This window comes from Coregonus lavaretus, assembly GCF_964263955.1.
Source record: "Coregonus lavaretus genome assembly, contig: HAP1_SCAFFOLD_290, whole genome shotgun sequence".
In the NCBI taxonomy this organism is placed as follows: Eukaryota; Metazoa; Chordata; class Actinopteri; order Salmoniformes; family Salmonidae; genus Coregonus; species Coregonus lavaretus.
Window position 1 is genome coordinate 124,086 of NW_028162032.1, and position 22,938 is coordinate 147,023.

Below are 22,938 nucleotides of genomic sequence, written 5' to 3' on the forward strand. Positions count from 1 at the left end.
TGGTCATCCAACAAGGAATTCCAAGTTCGGAACTCCGGCCTCTTTCTACAGCTCCGATTTTCAGACCTGAAGATCACTGACATCATGATTTGACCTCGTCATTTAATAACGCGCTGTTGCTCCGTGTCATGATTGGGCCTTATGCCGCTTTCAAGGGCTAGTCGGAACTAGGAAACTCAGAAATGTCTGGTTTGCTAACTGGTCGTAGTTATACACGTGCCGCGTTCAACCAGTTAGCAAGTCAGACATTTCCGGGTTTCCTAGTTCTGACTAGCGCGTAAAAGCGGCTTTAAATCGAAGAACCGAGTATCCCTAGAGCGTTTGTGCAGTAAGCTTTGAAGAATTGGACCTTCTTTAAAATAAATATCAAATAAATGTACAAGCCGAAATAATAATTGTCACAAGAATAGGCCTATGCACAGGCTATATATCGATAGCCGAATAAGGCCATGGATTCATCATATTTAAAATAAAAAAGGATGTCTAGCTTTTTAAAATGCATGTAGGTATGTGTAGGTAAGGTCTAAACAAGAGAAAGTCCCCAATAAGATCAGTCTCATTGGCATCCTTTCATTACAAAAAATATATCTATCAATATATATATATATATATATATATATCTCACAGGAGGTTATATGTATGTATGTATATATGTATGTATATATATATATATGTATGTATGTATGTATGTATATATATGTGTGTGTATATATATGTGTATATATGTGTGTATATATGTATGTTTATGTGTATATATATGTGTATGTGTATATGTGTATATATATATATATATGTGTGTGTGTGTGTGTGTGTGTGTGTGTGTGTGTGTATATATACAGTGAGGGAAAAAAGTATTTGATCCCCTGCTGATTTTGTACGTTTGCCCACTGACAAAGAAATTATCAGTCTATAATTTTAATGCTACATTTATTTGAACAGTGAGAGACAGAATAACAACAAAAAAATCCAGAAAAACGCATGTCAAAAATGTTATAAATTGATTTGCATTTTAATGAGGGAAATAAGTATTTGACCCCCTCTCAATCAGAAAGATTTCTGGCTCCCAGGTGTCTTTTATACAGGTAACGAGCTGAGATTAGGAGCACACTCTTAAAGGGAGTGCTCCTAATCTCAGCTTGTTACCTGTATAAAAGACACCTGTCCACAGAAGCAATCAATCAATCAGATTCCAAACTCTCCACCATAGCCAAGACCAAAGAGCTCTCCAAGGATGTCAGGGACAAGATTGTAGACCTACACAAGGCTGGAATGGGCTACAAGACCATCGCCAAGCAGCTTGGTGAGAAGGTGACAACAGTTGGTGCGATTATTTGCAAATGGAAGAAACACAAAATAACTGTCAATCTCCCTCGGCCTGGGGCTCCATGCAAGATCTCACCTTGTGGAGTTGCAATGATCATGAGAACGGTGAGGAATCAGCCCAGAACTATACGGGGGAATCTTGTCAATGATCTCAAGGCAGCTGGGACCACAGTCACCAAGAAAACAATTGGTAACACACTACGCCGTGAAGGACTGAAATCCTGCAGCGCCCGCAAGGTCCCCCTGCTCAAGAAAGCACATATACAGGCCCGTCTGAAGTTTGCCAATGAACATCTGAATGATTCAGAGGAGAACTGGGTGAAGGTGTTGTGGTCAGATGAGACCAAAATCGAGCTCTTTGGCATCAACTCAACTCACCCTGTTTGGAGGAGGAGGAATGCTGCCTATGACCCCAAGAACACCATCCCCACCGTCAAACATGGAGGTGGAAACAAATCTTTGGGGGTGTTTTTCTGCTAAGGGGACGATGGACGGGCCATGTACCGTCAAATATTGGGTGAGAACATCCTTCCCTCAGCCAGGGCATTGAAAATGGGTCGTGGATGGGTTTTCCAGCATGACAATGACCCAAAACACACGGCCAAGGCAACAAAGGAGTGGCTCAAGAAGAAGCACATTAAGGTCCTGGAGTGGCCTAGCCAGTCTTTCTGGAGTGGCCTAGCCAGTCTTTCTGGAGTGGCCTAGCCAGTCTTTCTGGAGTGGCCTAGCCAGTCTTTCTGGAGTGGCCTAGCCAGTCTTTCTGGAGTGGCCTAGCCAGTCTTTCTGGAGTGGCCTAGCCAGTCTTTCTGGAGTGGCCTAGCCAGTCTTTCTGGAGTGGCCTAGCCAGTCTTTCTGGAGTGGCCTAGCCAGTCTTTCTGGAGTGGCCTAGCCAGTCTTTCTGGAGTGGCATAGCCAGTCTTTCTGGAGTGGCCTATCCCTTTTTTGTTGTTATTCTGTCTCTCACTGTTCAAATAAACCTACCATTAAAATTATAGACTGATCATGTCTTTGTCAGTGGGCAAACGTACAAAATCAGCAGGGGATCAAATACTTTTTTTCCCTCACTGTATACAGGTAACGAGTTCAAACAGGTGCAGTTAATACAGGTAATGAGTGGAGAACAGGAGGGCTTCTTAAAGAAAAACTAACAGGTCTGTGAGAGCCGGAATTCTTACTGGTTGGTAGGTGATCAAATACTTATGTCATTCAATAAAATGCAAATTAATTACTTAAAAATCATACAATGTGATTTTCTGGATTATTGTTTTAGATTCCGTCTCTCACAGTTGAAGTGTACATATGATAAAAATTACAGACCTCTACATGCTTTGTAAGTAGGAAACCTTCAAAATCAGCAGTGTATCAAATACTTGTTCTCCCCACTGTATGTGTTTAAAATACTTTGAAGTGCATCACAAATCCGGTTATTCCAGTTATTGAACTACTCCACGCCTCTACCACATAAGTGAATATGAACGAGGCACTTGAAGGAAATGATCAGACGGACAGACAGATAGGCTAGGAGAACGCCATCATGGACCTTGGTAGGCTGCTCCTGCTGGTACTCAGCAGTGCCGTCTGCCACAGCACCGATTCAACGTACTATGGTGGGACTATGCGCTGTACAGTGCCGGGATACATTCCCCCGGACTCGAAATGGACAGGGGAGGTAGGTTCCTACGAGTGCATAACTTGATTTGCAATAAATAGTAAATAAATAGTCTACAAAGTATATGCCAAACCTGCCAGTGCCTTTACTACTGTAACACTCATAACCAGTGGTGGGAAAAGTACCCAATTGTCATACTTGAGTAAAATTAAACATAGAAAATGACTCAAGTGAAGTCATACAGTAAAATACTACTAGAGTAAAAGTCATACAATTATTACTTTTAAATGTACTTAAGTATCAAAAGTAAGTGTACTTGCTATAATATAGGATACTTAAGTATCAAAAGTAAAAGTAAATGCTATAAATCATTTCAAATTCCTTTTCAAACCAGACAGCACGAATTTTATTTTTTATTTTTTATGTATGGATAGCCAGAGGCATACTCCAACACTCAGACATAATTCACAAACGAAGCATTTGCGTTTAGTGAGTCCTACAGATCCGAGGCAATAGTGATGACCGCTTGTTCCAGAACCGAACATTTTCCTGTCCTGCTAAGCATTCGAAATGAGTACTTTTGGGTGTCAAGGGAAATGTGGGTAAAAAAATACATATTTTCTTTACAGGTACGGGGGGGACATGACCCACCCACATTCTGAAATTGAATTTTTTTCCCCCCCTAGTTTTATCATTGCACCGTTATACAAAAAGCTGCATCAGTGTGTTTTAGTACCATGCAGACACCTCAGAGCGGTCGGGTATGTTGTTTGGCGGTTTCAACTGGCTGGATTTAAGATCCGTGCGGACACCGCAGATCGTGCGGACAGGCTGTGGCTGCAGTCCAAACTCAAAGTTGACAGCGCTTGGCCCCAAACCCTCAGCCCTTGAATGACGTTTTCACATCCGAGTGTACCTTAAATGTCCCTTGCCCAAGCGAGGGAGAGTGATGATCGGAGAGGCAAACTTGGTGGAAATCTATAAATTGATCTTAAAAGCAACCAACCTAAAGCTATTAATGTACATAGGCAGCACTCCTTTCAGGTAGCTAGCTACAGTTACCCATAGCTGGCTAGCTAGTTTTCGTTTGGTCATTTATTCCAATACAATTAAGAATTCCAAAAAATATGTTTATGAATCTAGCTATGTTTTAAAGGCTCCTCACTTCAAGACTAAGGCAATTTGCCACAGCTAAAATCAATGTCTTCTATATATATATATATATATATATATATATATATATGTATATATTTTTAGCACGCTTGCTTCATAATTTTGTCTGACATGCCGAAAATGCAGCATTGTTGATTACATTTGACACTTGGCGGCCACCAGAGTTTGACACATGACTACAGTTTGCATTGAATTGTGGGTCATATCATCCCCACAACTAATCAAAGTGCTTCATTCGCTCCCTCGAGCTAAATCGAGGGTCGAGGGGGCAATGTTTGTGAATTGAACCTCCACTTAAGATGGCAATCAAACTGCATCCGGTTTCGACCGGGATTCCCCTGGAAAGAGGCTAGCGCGAAGGCTGAGGGGGTAAAAATAATGTGTTTGGACTGCAGCCTGTTAGAAGCCAAAGTTTATGAACCGGCACGGAGAGATGAACAGAGGTAGCTGCTGTCTGTGTTGCGCTTTTTCTCCGAGTTGTTAAAGCACTTTTTTTTTTTTACATAGTCCCCCCATTTTAAGGGGAGCAAAAGTATTGGGACAAATTCATTTGTATGTGTATAAAAGTATTAAAAAGTTAAGTATTTGGTCCCACATTCATAGCATCCAATGACTACATCAAGCTTGTGACTCTACACATTTGTTGGATGCATTTGCTGTTTGTTTTGGTTGTGTTTCACATCATTTTGTGGCTAATAGAAATGAATGGTAAATAATGTATTGTGTCATTTTGGAGTCACTTTTATTGTGAATAAAATATGTTTTTAAACACTTCTACATTATGTGCATGCTACCATGATTATGGATAATCCTGAATGAATCCTGAATAGTGATGAGTGAGAAAATTAGACACAAATATCATACCCCCAAGACATGCTGTCCTCTCACAATTACAATAACAGGGGAGGTTAGCATTTTGATATTTGTGCTTCTATAACTTTCTCACTCAAGCTGACAGTCTGCACTTTAATCTAAAAAATATTTGTACTTAGTTACTTTACACCACTGCTCATAACTAATTTCACATGGTAAATGTACAATTTCTGGAGGCAAAAGAAACACACACACAATGCATTAAAATGGTTGAAATGATGTAGCCTAATTAATAACTTTTGAGGAATATTTTTATTTTTTTACATGGAAATTAAAATGAATGTCAGTAGAACATGTGATCACACAGGTTTGGCATGCACTTCCAATAAAACATCATCTATAAACCAGCTCTGATTCTGAAAGCCACGTGTTCATCCATGCCTTTTCTTTAGCAACTGTTAAAGAAAACTGTTCAGACATGTAGAACAGATGTCTGACCAATCTTCATTGATTGGTGGAGTATCAGGTAAAATATAGACATGGCTAGGGTTGATGACAGTACACTGTAAACCCCAATGTGCTGTCATTACTCAAAACTTGTGAGGAAACTCATTGCACTTAATATGTCTAAGTACAATAAACTTAAAGTGATATAGTCACTGTGACCCTGTAGGGATCCAGATTTTAGTTGTATCAGCTTGAACATTTGGAGTAATGCCCCCACTAAGCCACGTCTCCAATATAATTTCCCATTGTGCCTTGCCTTTTGGAGTGAATTGTCGAGTTACCACCCATTACTGTATTTGTTAGTGACAGAGACATGGTTGTTGAATTTGTTCTTTTTTCAGTCCTGTGACCTTCACCAAGTGAGTTCCTAGGAGAATGTTATCATTTTAATTAACTCCTTATGACAATAAATTACATATCTCATCAGGCCTTATTATGAATCCTAGCTTTACCCTAATACAGTGGCCTGAAACTCATGGTTTACAGGCCACATAAGGCCTGCAAGTACGGTTGCAAAATTCCAGTAACTTTCCCCAAATTCCCAGATTAATATATATATATTTTTTGAGTTTATGTGACTTATCATTTAGTTTTGAGTCAGTACTACTTAAACATTAAGTAAATTATGACTTTTCATTGAGTTCAACTTACTACAAGTATTTGAGTTAAAAATGCCTTGGGATTTACAGTGTAGTTTGTGGTCAATTCCAAGTAATTTCCTGTTAGTAGAATTGCAAATGAAAAATCTTAAATGCAATTCATTAAAAAAATTAACAGCACGCCGAATCAAATCCACATCCAATGAAAGTAAGGAATTGATTTAGCAGCTTTTCAACATAAACTATGTGCTGGAAGAAATTGGGGGAAAGATCGTCAAGTTGATAAATAGCATGAGAAATGGGACAATATTACAGTACATTTACCATCTAATGCACACTTGAGAACCATTCCATAAGATTAATTAATAGATTATATCAAACATGTATTACTTATTCTTTCTATCTCGGTGCAACCATTATTCTTTCTCTCTTGATGCAACCATTATTATTTATATCTTGATGCAACCATTATTATTTATATCTTGGTGCAACCATTATTATTTATATCTTGGTGCAACCATTCTTCTTTCTATCTTGATTCAACCATTATTCTTTCTATCTTGATTCAACCATTATTCTTTCTATCTTGGTGCAACCATTATTATTTCTATCTTGGTGCAACCATTATTCTTTCTAGCTTGACGCAACCATTATTCTTTCTATCTTGATGCAACCATTATTATTTATATCTTGATTCAACCATTATTCTTTATATCTTGATGCAACCATTATTCTTTATATCTTGATGCAACCATTATTATTTATATCTTGATTCAACCATTATTCTTTCTATCTTGATGCAACCATTATTATTTATATCTTGATGCAACCATTATTCTTTCTATCTTGGTGCAACCATTATTATTTATATCTTGATGCAACCATTATTATTTATATCTTGGTGCAACCATTATTATTTATATCTTGGTGCAACCATTATTATTTATATCTTGGTCCAACCATTATTCTTTCTATCTTGGTGCAACCATTATTATTTATATCTTGGTGCAACCATTATTATTTATATCTTGGTGCAACCATTATTCTTTCTATCTTGGTGCAACCATTATTCTTTCTATCTTGATGCAACCATTCTTCTTTATATCTTGATTCAACCGTTTCTAATCATTCTTAATGCAACCTATCTCCCCTATCAGGGCCCTATTTTCAAAAAGCTTCTCAGAGTAGTAGTGCTGATCTAGGATCACGTCCCCCTGTCCATATACTCTTATTCATTATGATCTAAAAGGCGAAACTGATCCTGTATCAGCCTCCTACTCTGAGACTGTCTGTGAATATGGGCCCTGACCTGTGTGCTGGCAGGTACAATTCCACTATCGTGAGAATGGCCGGGACAGGTGTGAACAGCAGTTCTCCTGGGAGTGCACCAGCGGCTCCTGTAATGGCAGTGCAAACCGACAAGGACCTGTCGTGCAAACCAACAAGGACCAGTCAGGCCAAAACCTCTGGTGCCAGTCGGAGGGACTCTTCACTAGGAACTTCACTAGGGACCAGAAAACCCAATCCTACACCCTGAGGTAAGCTTGGATTTTATGTGTGTGGTGGAGGAAGGGGGGGTTAATGTCAGCCTCTGGGTGTTTGGGTGTTAGAGACAGGAAGTAATCTGTTGAATGCTGTTTTGAAGAGTAATAAGCATGTCATCTAGGCGTCTTAACGCCTCACCCCCCGACACACACACAAACCCCCTATAGTTAGTGTTGCTGTGTCTGTCGTGCTCCGATCCCATCAAACAACATTTTGCTGGATTTTTATGTTGGAAAGACATTGCATTGCAATCTGAGCACTGTGGAAATAACAGTTATATTGATGATGTGGATGGAATCGCTAGAAAAGACTGATGAATGATGTCATATTTAATCTAATACTTCAATGCACTGATTCAACCTCTCATTGTAGTGACTCAGGTTGCTGTTGGGGCTCCAATGTCAATGGAAAGACCAACTGGACAATGCACACCGAGGTGGATTTGGGGTTACGGGTTAGCCCGGGGCCGCCAACCCAAAACACACCTCCTGTCACGGCAACTGTCCCAACCCTACGGTAGGACCATGAGGGAAGCAAACTGAATGTATCAAAAATAGTTTCTGCCAAACAACCACCTACTAAACTTAGTGGCATATTTCAAACGGAGCCCTATTAACCCTTTAGAACCAATAGCGGCCGTCTGTCACGCCCTGGCTCTGGGGACACTGTTATGTTGAGCCAGGGTGTGTAATTCTATGTTTGTATTTCTATGTTGGCCTGAGTGACTCCCAATCAGAGGCAACGAGTGTCAGCTGGTTGTCTCTGATTGGGAGCCATATTTAACTGTCTGTCTTTCACTTTGTGTTGGTGGTTTCTTGTTCTTATTTGGTTTGTGTTACACCGTAGACATCACGTTATCGTCTGTTGTTTTGATCGGTTGATCATTCATTAATAAATATGTTCACCTTCAACGCTGCGCATTGGTCTCTCCCTGACGATCGTGACAGAAGAAACCACCAGAACTGGACCAAGCAGCCTAGTGAGGAGCAGAGTGGGTGGACTTGGCAACAGTGGAGGCAGAGCTTCGACTGGGTCAAGCCGAATGAGGAGCTGAATGGCGGAGATTGGAAGCAGAAGAGCGAGAGTTGGGCGAGAATTATCGAGGCCTGGCCCACGGGGAAGAGAGACTCCCAGAACATTTTTAGGGGGGGGGCTCACGACGTCGGACCAGCAGGAGGCCGCGATAGAGCGGCCCAGCGGGTTGCCAGAGGAGGCCGCCAGGTTACGGGGGCCACTGGTCGAAAAGGGGATGGAGGATGTAGAGGCACGGCGAGAGGTACTGGCGTGTGTTGCCAGTCCGGTCCGGCCCGTTCCAGATCCCGGTGTAGGGCCAGTGGTGTGTGTCCCCAGTACGGTCCGGTCCATTCCTGCTCCCCGCACCAAGTCAGTGGTGCGTTTCGTCAGCCCTGTCCGGCCCGGTCCTGCTCTCCGCACCAAGTCTGTGGTGCGCGTCGCCAGCCCAGTCCGGCCCATTCCTGCTCCCCGCACCAAGTCTGTGGTGCGTTTCGTCAGCCCTGTCCGGCCCGTTCCTGCTCTCCGCACCAAGTCTGTGGTGCGCGTCGCCAGCCCAGTCCGGCCCATTCCTGCTCCCCGCACCAAGTCTGTGGTGCGTTTCGTCAGCCCTGTCCGGCCCGTTCCTGCTCTCCGCACCAAGTCTGTGGTGCGCGTCGCCAGCCCAGTCCGGCCCATCCAAGCTCCCCGCACCAAGTCAGTGGTGCGCTTCGTCAGCCCGGTCCGGCCCGCTCCTGCTCCCCGCACCAAGTCAGTGGTGCGTTTCGTCAGCCCGGCTCGGTCCGCTCCTGCTCCCCACACCAAGCCAGTGGTGTGCGTCGTCGGTCCGGCACGGCCCGTGCCTGTTCCGCTGGTGCCTGGTCCGGCACCGGTCAGATGCGTTACGCCGGAGCTAGAGCAATCCGCTCCATCAGTGTGCAGTCCAGCTCCGGCCAGCGGGGCCAGACCGGACCAGGGGTACTTTGGGGGGTTGGAGAGGGAGTGGGGATCAGGCCCGGAGCCGGATCCGCCGCCAAGGCGGAGTGCCCACCCGGTCCCTCCCCTGTGGTATTTAGTTGGCGCGGTCGGAGTCCGCGCCTTTAGGGGGGGGTACTGTCACGCCCTGGCTCTGGGGACACTGTTATGTTGAGCCAGGGTGTGTAATTCTATGTTTGTATTTCTATGTTGGCCTGAGTGACTCCCAATCAGAGGCAACGAGTGTCAGCTGGTTGTCTCTGATTGGGAGCCATATTTAACTGTCTGTCTTTCACTTTGTGTTGGTGGTTTCTTGTTCTTATTTGGTTTGTGTTACACCGTAGACATCACGTTATCGTCTGTTGTTTTGATCGGTTGATCATTCATTAATAAATATGTTCACCTTCAACGCTGCGCATTGGTCTCTCCCTGACGATCGTGACACCGTCTCAGTAATCTACAGCAGCATTCTAGAATTCTATTGTGGTCTAAAAGGTTAAACAATGTATTCAGTTTACTCTACATCTAGATAACAACACAGTCATGTCGCTGCTATCTGTGATTATTATCTACTAATGAAAGTGTTTTGTTTCTCTCTGTGATGTCATGAGTAGAGTTCCTCAGAACTGCTTTTCCAGTCTTCCTCTCTTGGCCTATGACCCGGATGGAGATGACGTGAGGTGCCACTTCCCTGTGAACGTCACACACCGCAACATTACACTTGACAGGGTAAGAAAATAAACAATGTCCCTCCCTGCAGATTGATGTAGATTCAATCAAGCCCGTTTATTAACGGTTTAGTGCATGGGGTATTATCAAGCTAGCTAAAATCATATTGGTTGAAGAATTGTTTACACTTCAAAGGCATGTGAACAATCCCCCCCAATGTTTTTATGAATATCGCTAGCAACAACAGAATAAAAACATTTCTTATTACATACCCACAGTAGAAAAGAGGAGAATATCTTCTTTCTAATGATGTCAACTTTTTCTCAACTCCTAATATTGAGCAAATTACACTCACTGGAGTATCTGACATAGGATTTAAAAAAGCACCCGCCAATAGGGGTGGCTTCATGTGCTCGTGGGAAATGGGAAACTGGGAAGTGGGATGTCGTAAGTCCGACATGAATGTGTTCACGTGCCTTTGAAGGTGGAACAATTCTTCAACCAATAAGATTTTAGCTAGCTTGATAAGCTAACGTTGCTAATAATAAAGTTAGCTAGTTTGCTTAACATTGACGATATGGTCAAACTAGCTACATTATCCTCATTGATAACGTTGGTAATTGTCCAAAAAATGGATTTGTTGTCATCTTTTGGTTGAAAAGGTGAAAGGTCAGAGAACATGGCAACTCGGGTAACAACATTTTCTCCAAGTTTCCCACTTGTAATTCCGACTTGGAGGGTCTTTCAAGTGAAATTGTCCCACTTCCGATAACTCGGATAGCACGTGAACGGGGAATAGGCTACAAGTGCGGCAAGTGCCGCTGGCTGCTGCTAAGCTTTCTTGACGTGGACATAATGTTTTGCCAACACATGGCTAACCTTTGTTTAACCCGATAAACAGCTGCTCTTAGCGAAAATGTGTTTGGAGTTACCTTTCTAGCTAATAGGGCTATGTTAAAGTTTACACTTCCTATTCTAATTATAATGTGGGGAGGTCAAAAATAATGAAAACGATCTACCAAATCGATTCATTTTAAAATGTTGACTACTTCTCCTTGCCATTATCATTTACCTGATGTGAAGAAGAAAAAACGTTTTTTGCTAACGTATGATGTTGGTCCCTGGTTTGCCTGGGAGGGGGACCCTGGGCAAGAACATGTTGAAGATCCCTGGTCTAGTGTGAAAGACCCCTGTTCATTATTATGTATTATATCCCATTCAATCCACTTGAGCACTGATCTAGAATCAGCTTTTCCATTTTAGATCATAATGAATAGGATGACGTGGACAGGGAGAACCTGTTCCTAGATCAGCAGTGTTATGAAGGTGGGGCCCAGGAGTCACTGTATCTTCTGATCCCTCCAGGTCCAGTGTACTCTGCATGCCACAGGCCTGTTGGTTGTAGGGGTGCATGTATTTGAGATCCTGCTGCAGGACCACCCCGCTGTCGATGTCAACATGACGGGATATAAATCAAATTATACCAGGAAGGCCCTGAACGAGTCCTCTGTCAATAACCCAACTCCGACCCCGTTCAGCCGCGTGCCCTTGCAGTTTGCTGTGGAGAGTAAGTAGCATGTATCACTCTCACAGTTGAATGCCTCATTTTGGCATAGTGAACCAACCAATCAATTTTAATTACATTTGATTTCTATAGCGTTTTGTCTAGTCGTATAATATGTATACATCAGTGACGTATAATCATTTGTCAAAAAAAAAGAACAGAATTTGAGTTGCATTTTGGAAAAGTGGCACAGGTTTGAAAATTGAAATCTTAGTTTGTTTATGCAAATCTTGTTTTGTTCACCTGGTGGAATGACAGTAGAGATGATGATGCATTCCAAAATGGCAGCCTACATGGTGTTACTCTCCCTAACTACAATCTACCTCTATTTACTGAGAGCAGCACAAAATGCTATCAATCTAGCAAAGAACAAACACCCTACTGCCCCTGAGAATATAATCCCACAACAATTTAGTCCGAAGTCATTGTCAGTCATTGTTTACAGACATGTATGTCCCTGTGGATCCTCTAAAGGGGCAATCTGGGATTCCAACAACAACAAAGCGGACACCCTGCCACTTTCTTTGGTAAACAGCTGAAGGATGGGGCTGGAGAAATGCAACCACTCTCAAATGTATAGACGGAGCTATGGATACAAGGACTGACCGTCCATGAGATCAAAATGATAGCTATGGATACAAGGACTCGCCATCCATGAGATCCAAATGATAGCTTTAACCATGTTATGAAGCTACACAAACAATAGTGAAACAAGCTTGTATTTTGGGTAGTGATTTATTAAGACAGTTGAACTAAGCTCCTGAGGCATTTATATAAATGATAGTCTTCAAGAATCAATGTCTATGTATCAATAATTGAATAGTCCAATAATGGATGTAGCAATCCCAGATGTAGCAATTGCCCCTTTTAACACACCTACTAGATGTCTAAAACATGTCCTTTCTGTGGGTTTTAGTCCAGCCAACTCTGCCCAACTGTCTCCCTGGCTACATACGACCACAGTTCTTGACTCCGACACCTTCACATGGGGATGTCCATCATGCTGCTGTGGGTCACCTGTACCAGCTCGATGCCCGAGTAAAAACCTCCCATGCCAAGTAAGAGTACCTCTCTCACCTACATCACCTTACTGTCCAAAACTCCATTGACTTCCCCTGTTGTTTTACCTCTGGACTGACTGCAGAGACACCACACCACTTAGCAATGCTAGTTTTTTTTTATTCAATCTGAAACTGAACTTGAAACCAGCTTGAACAGCACATGAAAAACCGGAACATGAATGAGATGAACAGAGTTTGATATGAACAAAATACTCCTTGGCATCCTCACGCTTGTCCAGGGGTTGTAACTTTTCTGTCTTTCTGCTTCCTCTAAGGATATTTGACTTCCAGGTCAGCGGCCCTCCCAACATGACCAAGAAGATCCAGGATGAGGGCTTTGGTGTCACGAGGCTCTTCCTGGGCTGGACCCCGCAGGAAAGCCACCTGAAACAAAACATTCCCATCTGTTTCACTGCCGAGACAAATGAGAGGTATGTTAAAGGGACATTTACAGTAGTTGTTGTGGTTGTTGTTGGTGTTGTTCTGTGGTCATTGTTGTTCTTAATTTCAGCCAATCAGAGATGAGATGTGTGGTTGTGGCGGTGGCCAAAGGCCTCGCACTTACAGGTCAGTTGATTTTCACCACCTCCAATCATTGCACTGTTGCTAGATAGACTTCCATGTATGATATAGGGTAAGATCCAATCCTAACATGATGATACACACATAACCCCTCATCTCCTCTGGGTACAGGTGAGGCGAATGTTTCGTGCACAGCGAATAGAATCACCATCGTCGTGAGCAAGGCCTATCTGCCTGAGATGGACATGAAGTGGCTGCGGCTAGCAGACTCATCCTGCTCCCTGACCTCCAACCAAACACACATCATGGGTACCATGTCACTCAACTCCTGTGGCACAAAGATGGAGGTATGAGACACACACACATCACATACTTGGAGGCATGCCCTCTCTTTCTCCTCTCTTGTGTTTTGCTTCTTGTCTTCCTAAATCTGGTTTCTCTCTCCTCCTCTATCTAGGATGCAGGTGACTTCATGGTGTTCAAAAACGAAATCAACTCCTTCGACGCGGTCAACGCAACCATCACGCGACATAACCGGATCAACATCGTCTTCTCCTGCCGGTACCCCAAGACTGTCAGCTTTTCCAACTACTACCAGATCCACAGCTCCAACTACATGTTCACCCAGTCCAACTTTGGTAGCTTCGGCTACACATTTGAGGTCTTCAGGGACAGTAAGTTCAGCCAGAAGGTGGATCCCAGTGCTTACCCAGTGAAGGCGAAGCTGATGGACAAGCTCTACATGGGCATCCAGGCCCAGTCTGATCTGCCCAAGGTACAGCTGTTGGTGGAGTCTTGCAAAGCCACCCCTGATGACAGCGCCAGCAGCAGTGTCTTCTACGACCTCATCAAAGACGGGTGAGGGGGGGGGGGTCGCACAAAAGGGCTGTGGGCTTGAAGCTGTGAAAGAGGAATAGCAGGAACCTGCCCGTCATACTGTATTTCTTACATATTTAACCTTTATTTAGGCAGGGTGGAGTCCCATTGAGACCAAGGCCTCCTTTACAAGGGAGCCCTGCATGACAAACAATTACACACCCAAGACAGCATAGGAAGTACACAACATGTTTCCTGGTTTACCACCCCTGTTGCATTATGTGGCTTGAAATGCGAATCTTGTTTTGTTCACACTTTAGAGTAAAAATTATGAGAATGACCGGTTACATTGAACAAAATATAAACGCAATGTTCAATGCAAATCTTATTTTGTTCACCTGCAAGAGTAAAGAATGTGTGAACAACAGGTAACAGTCAACATAATGTCGTATTCCAAAATGGTAAACAATGTTGCTTTGTTTTCCCTAACAATTTGTTTTGTTTTCCACAATTGCTATTCGTCTATCAGCCTATTGACTAAGAGCAACACAACATGCTATTGTCAAGCGCTATTTGTCTATCAGTCCATTGACTAAGAGCAGCTAAGAGCAGCACAACATGCTATTGTCAAGCGCTATTTGTCTATCAGTCCATTGACAACATGCTATTGTCAAGCTTCAAATGGGACTGAGAGATTGCGAAACGTAATCATGAATTAATTTGTCTCCATCCTGTCTTAGTAAAATGTTATTTCTTTCTTTCTTTCTTTCTTTTTCAATGAAGGTGTCTAAAGGATGAGACTGTCAAAGTTTATCCCGGTAACCTAACCCAATTCTACTTTGAGGTCCAGGCCTTCAAATTCACTGGGAGCTACGATCAGGTAAAACTTCACATCAAAATGAGTTTACTTAACGTTCTTTCTTTCTTAGTTATATTTACTCACTTTATTAGAGTATAATCATGTTGCATCAATATGGAATTTACCTGAAGTCATCAAAATGCACAGATTTTGTCTTATTTAGACCCAGATTTCAACCTGTGATAAATGTGTATTTCACATTATTTCAATGAAATATCGATCCAAATGGTTGATTGTGGATGTTGATCCAGTATTGGGAAAATCTTCTTGGATGGTTCATCTCCCTTTCACATCCCATGACCCTCCTTTAGGTGTACTTCACCTGTACCGTCATCCTGTGTGAGCTGGGAAACCCCAACTCTAGGTGTGCCCAGGGCTGCCTGAACAAAGGCTTGCAGAGGCGCAGGCGAGAGCTCCCCAACGGAGAGACAGACAGGCACTACATAACCCAGGGTCCTTTCCTTGTGGTCAGAGAGGCCCAGCCCGGTGCAGACCAGAAGACCGGTGCAGTCGAGGAGACGGGTGCAGGCGAAAAGACCCGTGCAGGTAATTACCCCGCTCTTAGGGATGGAACAACATTTACAGAATTTGGTACCTGGAGGAAAACGGGGACGGGTCATGCTTTTTCAATTTCAGTCACAGAGGGTTTAGTATTTTTTGACATCTAGTCCCGGGGAGGGTCATGTAATTTATGAAATGTAAATATTTCTCAGTGTTTTAGAATTAGTTGCTTATTAGGCTCTATATCGATGTGTTCCCGACGCCGCCCCTCATCTCTGACTCTCCGCTGGGCGCGCAATATCAAGTGAGCCTATAGGCTATTTAGCGTGGTCTCAATCATATGATCCATAGCCTATAGGCTATTTAGCGTGGTCTCAATCATATGATCCATAGCCTATAGGCTATTTAGCGTGGTCTCAATCATATGATCCATAGCCTGTAGGCTATTTAGCGTGGTCTCAATCATATGATCCATAGCCTGTAGGCTACGAAGTGCATGCTCAGAGAAGCACAGAACAAAGTTATATTTCTCAGATAGCTGCTGGGATGGTGTAAATAAAACTAGGCTGAATTACACTCTGCAATGGATATTCCAACCCTGAGCCCTGGATCTGCTCTGCTCTTGCTGATCAAATAACGTTTTTGTGTGCTGCCTGACCAATGGCTGTGCATTAGGCATAGACCAAAAAATGTACTATTTTGCGCTCAGATTAGCCTATAGCCTATGTTCTGTTCAGCTTGAGAATGAGAGCGCGAAGGTGAGAAGGACGACCAGAGGTCAACTCTGATAGCTTGCTACCACTATAATTGATTTTTATTAAAAACAATATGCTTCTTGCCCATGATGTATTTATCAGAGTTATTGACCTCACAATAAGCCAGATTCGAGTAACTTGCATTGTTGTGCTAGAAACTAGAAGCAGCAGCCGCGGCACAATCAATCGGAAATGAACAGCTCATCGTGCTGAAATTAGGCAAATCCCACTAGGCATAATTCATTTCAACTGTCTTCATTTTAATTAGACTTTACTAACAACAAGAGGGCTTTGTGTTGGAGCCTATTTCTTCCTATTGAAGAAATAAGAGGTAGGCCTACCTGTTTGACAGATGAAATTAGGCCATAGGCTGCTATATCCATAGATGTGTCTGTCAATTCCTCCACCCACCATGCACTCTTTAAATCAACCTTTTTAAAATAGCCTACCTCTGTGTCAGGGAAGGGCTGTTAAGTTAAAACCAGGACTCAAATTGAGGGGGTATGGGAGGGGATTCCATAGGCCTACCTTTTATTAAAGAATATAGCAAAAATTCATAGGCCTACCCTTTGTTAGCTTAAGATTTTGAAGAAAATAAAACGGATCCGATTATATAAAAGTGATCTATAACAGCGCTTTGGTCCGTGATGCTATACTCTAGAAACAAGCTGTAAAATACCCGGGAAAGACGCGACTCCGGTGCATATGGGGATATCATTGTTTAGTTTCTTTGACATTCAGAGGCGGAGCTACAACCGAGGAGACCAAAAATGGACTTTGCTTGGAAAGTAATCTAATTCTGTCACTATCAATTGATTCAGCTATTCACTTTCTGTACAACAGAAGATGTTTAAACTCAGACAGCTTTTAGGGAAACACTTGTGACCTTCTCTCGTTGGATTAAGCCACGGAAGAAGAGTAGTTAGCAGTTAAAGCTTACATCTTTCTGCGTCGTTAGGCCTACTCTGTCCAAGGACAATGCTCAGATTCCTAATGACGTCTCAGATGTAATTATTTGCAAACAGGAACAGTTTCGTTGCAAACAAGACACACTGATTTGGCATTGGAGAGATATGATAAGATTAACAAATACGCATATCTATCTGTCTATTCTTAGCTGTAATTTGGGTCATTTGTGTGGTATTAAAAAATATTCTACTAATATGTAAAATGATGTAGAATTGCATGACATTTTTATAAAAGGCTATTTATTCTCGGACCTGCACATACGATGATAGATTCATGGATTGCTTTTACTGTAAAGGAGATATTTCCACCCCTACTCTTGTCCACGGTGGTCTGTGAACCCACAACCTTCTGGCCCGCAGACCTGTGCGCCATCAACATTCCTGCGTTGCCAAATAATGCATACAGGACAAAGAACAGTTTCTACATTTGCATATCTAAGGCTCTGCTCTGTCCAGGAAGTGAGAGTAAACGTTAGATATGTTCTCTGCTTTTCCACTTTGTTTTAATTATTATTTTGGGTATAAGGGAGGGTCACTTAATTTTTATTTATTTAATGTAAGCGTTCAGGGAGGGTTTGGTAAAATACTGTATATTTTGCTGAAGGGAGGGCCATCCATTTTCATTTCTGAGTGGTCCGATTTCCTCCACGTAACCGTTATTATAAATAACGTTCACTCCTTTAGTAAAGGGTTAATTCACATCAGGATTAGACCAGAGAAACACCAGTATGTCCCAGACAATTATGTTGAAGCATTTAGGATTAGGTTATATGGTCAACCAGACCTAAAACATAACCCTAAACATGCTGACTGGATGGACTGTGTCCCAATACTTTTTCATGACTGCCTTTCCTTGCCTGCCTTTTCCTAAACGAACAGATCCAAACTCCATTCCTCTGATGTCATTATGTTGTTTTTGCTGTTGATTGCAGCTCCTGTTGTAGACGCGGAAGCTCCATATTTTCTCAGATCGGACATGGGAACCATAGTCTTCGCCGGGTTGTTCATCATGACCTTGATGCTGCTGGGTGTGGTCGTGGTCTATTTGTTGAAGAAGAGGGGGGCTGAAGAACGCAAGGCTCTCATTGCATTTGATTAGAGAAGTGGAACTGGATTTGTGCCTGACCAGGATCATGTGACTGACCATACTTCTGGTTTACCCAAAGTAAAGCACATCTTTCTTTTTTTTCAATCAAATTTGTATTTACTTTTAACAACAAATTAACACTAGTTTACATACTGAATACGGTAAGATTAACTACACACATGAACACTAGTTTACATACTGAATACGGTAACATTAACTACACACATGAACACTAGTTTACATACTTAATACGGTAACATTAACTACACACATGAACACTAGTTTACATACTGAATACGGTAACATTAACTACACACATGAACACTAGTTTACATACTTAATACGGTAACATTAACTACACACATTAACACTAGTTTACATACTGAATACGGTAACATTAACTACACACATTAACACTAGTTTACATACTGAATACGGTAACATTAACACTAGTTTACATACTGAATACGGTAACATTAATACTAGTTTACATACTGAATACGGTAACATTAACACTAGTTTACATACTGAATACGGTAACATTAATACTAGTTTACATACTGAATACGGTAACATTAATACTAGTTTACATACTGAATACGGTAACATTAATACTAGTTTACATACTGAATACGGTAACATTAATACTAGTTTACATACTGAATACGGTAACATTAACACTAGTTTACATACTGAATACGGTAACATTAACACTAGTTTACATACTGAATACGGTAACATTAACTACACAAATGTAGTTAGTTCATTCTCATTCCCTTTTCTGTGAGATTCACTTTTATAACATTCTTCTTTTTTTATTTTTCAAAACAATTTCAACATGCTAGACATCTAGTTTTTTTTAGAGGTTGGATCAACTCCTGAATCAAGAAAATGGAAAAAAAATAATGATAATGACAATCCTGTTATGCAAATAAGTCTGTATTGATTAAATACATTTTAGGCAAAAGTCCTCTCTTACTGTTCTCTTCCTCAACACTCACCACTCATTCAAACATGATTAACTCCTTTAAAGGGGCAATTATTTTGTTACTAATAAATTAATGATATGTACCCATTGATTCTTGAAGAATATTTATAAATGCCTCATGAGCTTAGTTCAACTGTCGTACCCCATCAGAACCCAAAATATAAGCTTGTTTTACTTCAATGTTTGTAAACAAAGTAAATGTAAACAAACGATATAGCCTCAAAACATGTTTCTTAGCTATGGATCCTTGCAGCTATTGTGCCGTATATGAATTTGAGGGTGGTTACATTTCTCCAGCCCCGTCCCTCAGCTTTTTACCGAAACAGGGGCAGGGTGCCTGGTCTTCTCCATTTAGCATGTTTAACTATGCAGAACCACTTCTTCTGTCAAAGCTTTGCCTGGTCTTCTCCATTTAGCATGTTTAACTATGCAGAACCACCTCTTCTGTCAAAGCTTTGCCTGGTCTTCTCCATTTAGCATGTTTAACTATGCAGAACCACCTCTTCTGTCGAAGCTTTGCCTGGTCTTCTCCATTTAGCATGTTTAACTATGCAGAACCACCTCTTCTGTCAAAGCTTTGCCTGGTCTTCTCCATTTAGCATGTTTAAATATGCAGAACCACCTCTTCTGTCAAAGCTTTGCCAGGTCTTCTCCATTTAGCATGTTTAAATATGCAGAACCACCTCTTCTGTCAAAGCTTTGCCTGGTCTTCTCCATTTAGCATGTTTAAATATGCAGAACCACCTCTTCTGTCGAAGCTTTGCCTGGTCTTCTCCATTTAGCATATTTAACTATGCAGAACCACCTTTTCTGTCGAAGCTTTGCCTGGTCTTCCCTATTTAGCATGTTTAACTATGCAGAACCACCTCTTCTGTCGAAGCTTTGCCTGGTCTTCTCCATTTAGCATGTTTAACTATGCAGAACCACCTCTTCTACCTGTTCTAGATAGATGCACATATGTCAATATCATATACTGAATATGTCATCAGACATCCAACACCTATTAAGCTCTTGTTTACAATTGACAGATAGGAAAATTAGGGAATGACTTGTATATAATCATCATTATTGTAATGGCAGGTTTAATAACCCTCAGTTACCAGGCTGTTAGTGTAATTATAGAGAAGTGATCTACCCTTTATGAGCGTTTGGCCCACACTGATGTCACGCCCTGGCTCTAGGGACTCTTTATCCGACGATCGTGACAACTGAATGAGTTCCATTTCGAGAGCTTGGTTCAATCTGCATTATTGTCAAAATGGAGTTATTGACATAGCCTTGTTCTGTTCAATGTCCTCCACCTATATATTACTTGAAATACCCCCAATTCATGTTCAGTTCAAAAGAATACAATTAAAAAAAAACTGCTGACACCATTCAAACCAATGAGGAAAATGTAAAGCCAATAATCTCCATCTTTTTTGCAGATAGAACCTTAGAGTCCAAAGCTCTCAAATTGTTTGTTTATGTCATGACCTCTACTACCTGCCGCTCTCACCATTGGTTTGTTTCTGAGTCTGCTACAGTGGTGTGAAGTGCTTAAGTAAAAATACTTTAAAGTACAACTTAAGTCGTTTTTTGGGGGTATCTGCACTTTACTTAACTATTTATATTTTTGTCTACGTTTACTTTAACCCCACTACATTCTTAAAGAAAACAATGTACTTTCTACTCCATACATTTTCCATGACACCCAAAAGACTTGTTACATTTTGAATGCTTATCAGGACAGGAAAATTGTCAAATTCACAAACTTATCAAGAGAACATCCCTGGTCATCCCTACTGCCTCTGATCTGGCGGACTCACTAAACACAATTACTTTGTTTGTAAATTATGTCTGAATGTTGGAGGGTGATTCTGGCTATCAGTAAATTTAAAAAATAAGACAATTGTGCCATCTGGTTTGCTTAATATAAGGAATTTGAAATGATTTATACTTTTACTTTTGATACTTACGTATATTTTAGCAATTACATTTACTTTTGATACTTAAGTATATTTAAAACCAAATACTTTTAGACTTTTACTCAAGTTGTATTTTGCTGGGTGACTTTCACAATTTCTATTAAGGTATCTATACTTTGACTCAAGTATGACTTTTGGGTACTTTTTCCACCACTGGTCTGCTAATACTGTAAATACTATCATTCAAATGACTGTGTTAAAAGTGCCACTGGAATAAACACTAATTCACCAAAACTTTTACAAAAATAGAAACATGGATACATAGTTAGGCTACACCCGCAGTAATGTGAGCACTTGAGTGGGGAGTTTTGAGGGTAGAATAGCTCTGAAGAGGAGATTCACCCTTCACTCAAGAGGATGGACCATCGTAGGAGGACAACATGCAGGCAAATAAGAAAAGGACAGCATATCGGACTTTAAATGCTTCTACTTTAGTGTTGAAAGTAACAGTGCCTTCAGAAAGTATTCATACCCCTTTGCCTTATTCCACATCTTGTTGTGTTACAGCCTGAATTCAAAATGGATTCCATAGATTTCTCTCTCACCCATCTACATGCAATACCCCATAATGACAAAGTGAAAACATGTTTTTAGAGAGTTGAGAAAATTTGTATAAAATGAAATACAGATATCTCATTTACATAAGTATTCACACCCCTGAGTCAATACATGTTAGAATTACCTTTGGCTGCAATTACAGTTGTGAGTCTTTCTGGGTAAGTCTCTTAAAAGAGCTTTGCACACCTGGATTGTACAATATTTGCACATTATTCTTTTTAAAAATTCTTCAAGCTCTGTCAAGTTGGATATTGATCATTGCTAGACAGCCATTTTTCAAGTTTTGCCATAGATTTTCAAGCCACTTTAAGTCAAAACTGTCCCTAGGCCACTCAGGAACATTGAAGATCGTCTTGGTAAGCAACTCCAGTGTATATTTGGCCTTGTGTTTTAGGTTATTTTCCTGCTGAAAGGTGAATTTGTCTCCCAGTGTCTGGTGGAAAGAAGACTGAAACAGGTTTTCCACTAGGATTTTGCATGTGCTTAGCTCTATTCTATTTATTTTTATCCTACAAATCTCCCTAGTCCTTGACAATGACAAGCATACCCATAACATGATGCAACCACCACCAAGCTTGAAAATATGAAGAGTGGTACTCAGTAATGTGTGTTGGATTTGACCCAAACATAACACTTTGTATTCAGGACATAAAGTTAATTTATTGGCCACATTTGTTGCTGTTTTACTTTAGTGCCTTATTGCAAGCAGGATGCATGTTTTGGAAATTTTTTATTCTGTACAGGCTTCCTTCTTTTCACTCTGTCATTTAGGTTAGTATTGCAGAGTAACTACAATGTTGTTGATCCATCCTCAGTTTTTTCCTATCACAGCCATTAAACTCTGTGACTGTTTTAAAGTCACCATTGGTGAAATCCCTGAGTGGTTTCCTTCTTCTCCGGCAACTGAGTTAGGAAGGGCAGCTGTATCTTTGTAGTGACTGGGTGTATTGATACACCATCCAAAGTGTAATTAATAACTTAATCATGCTCAAAGGGATATTCAATGTCTGCTTTTTCTATTACCAATAGGAGCCCTTCTTAGCGAGGCATTGGAAAACCTCCCTGGTCTTTGTGGTTGAATCTGTCTTT

General features: G+C 41.3%; 1 protein-coding gene across 1 annotated transcript; it reads left to right on the forward strand.

Moving 5' to 3' along the window:
* The first annotated feature begins 2,802 nt into the window (after nucleotides 1-2,802).
* LOC311119706 (uncharacterized protein) lies at nucleotides 2,803-19,299 on the forward strand. Its single transcript, XM_084194370.1, has 13 exons — nucleotides 2,803-2,992; nucleotides 7,348-7,562; nucleotides 7,942-8,085; nucleotides 10,149-10,263; nucleotides 11,569-11,770; nucleotides 12,684-12,825; nucleotides 13,104-13,259; nucleotides 13,340-13,395; nucleotides 13,522-13,697; nucleotides 13,808-14,208; nucleotides 14,950-15,046; nucleotides 15,337-15,571; nucleotides 18,182-19,299. The coding sequence occupies exons 1-13, from the start codon at nucleotides 2,858-2,860 to the stop codon at nucleotides 18,346-18,348; spliced, it is 2,241 nt and encodes a 746-aa protein (XP_084050496.1). The 5' UTR covers nucleotides 2,803-2,857; the 3' UTR covers nucleotides 18,349-19,299.
* Nucleotides 19,300-22,938: the final 3,639 nt, after the last annotated feature.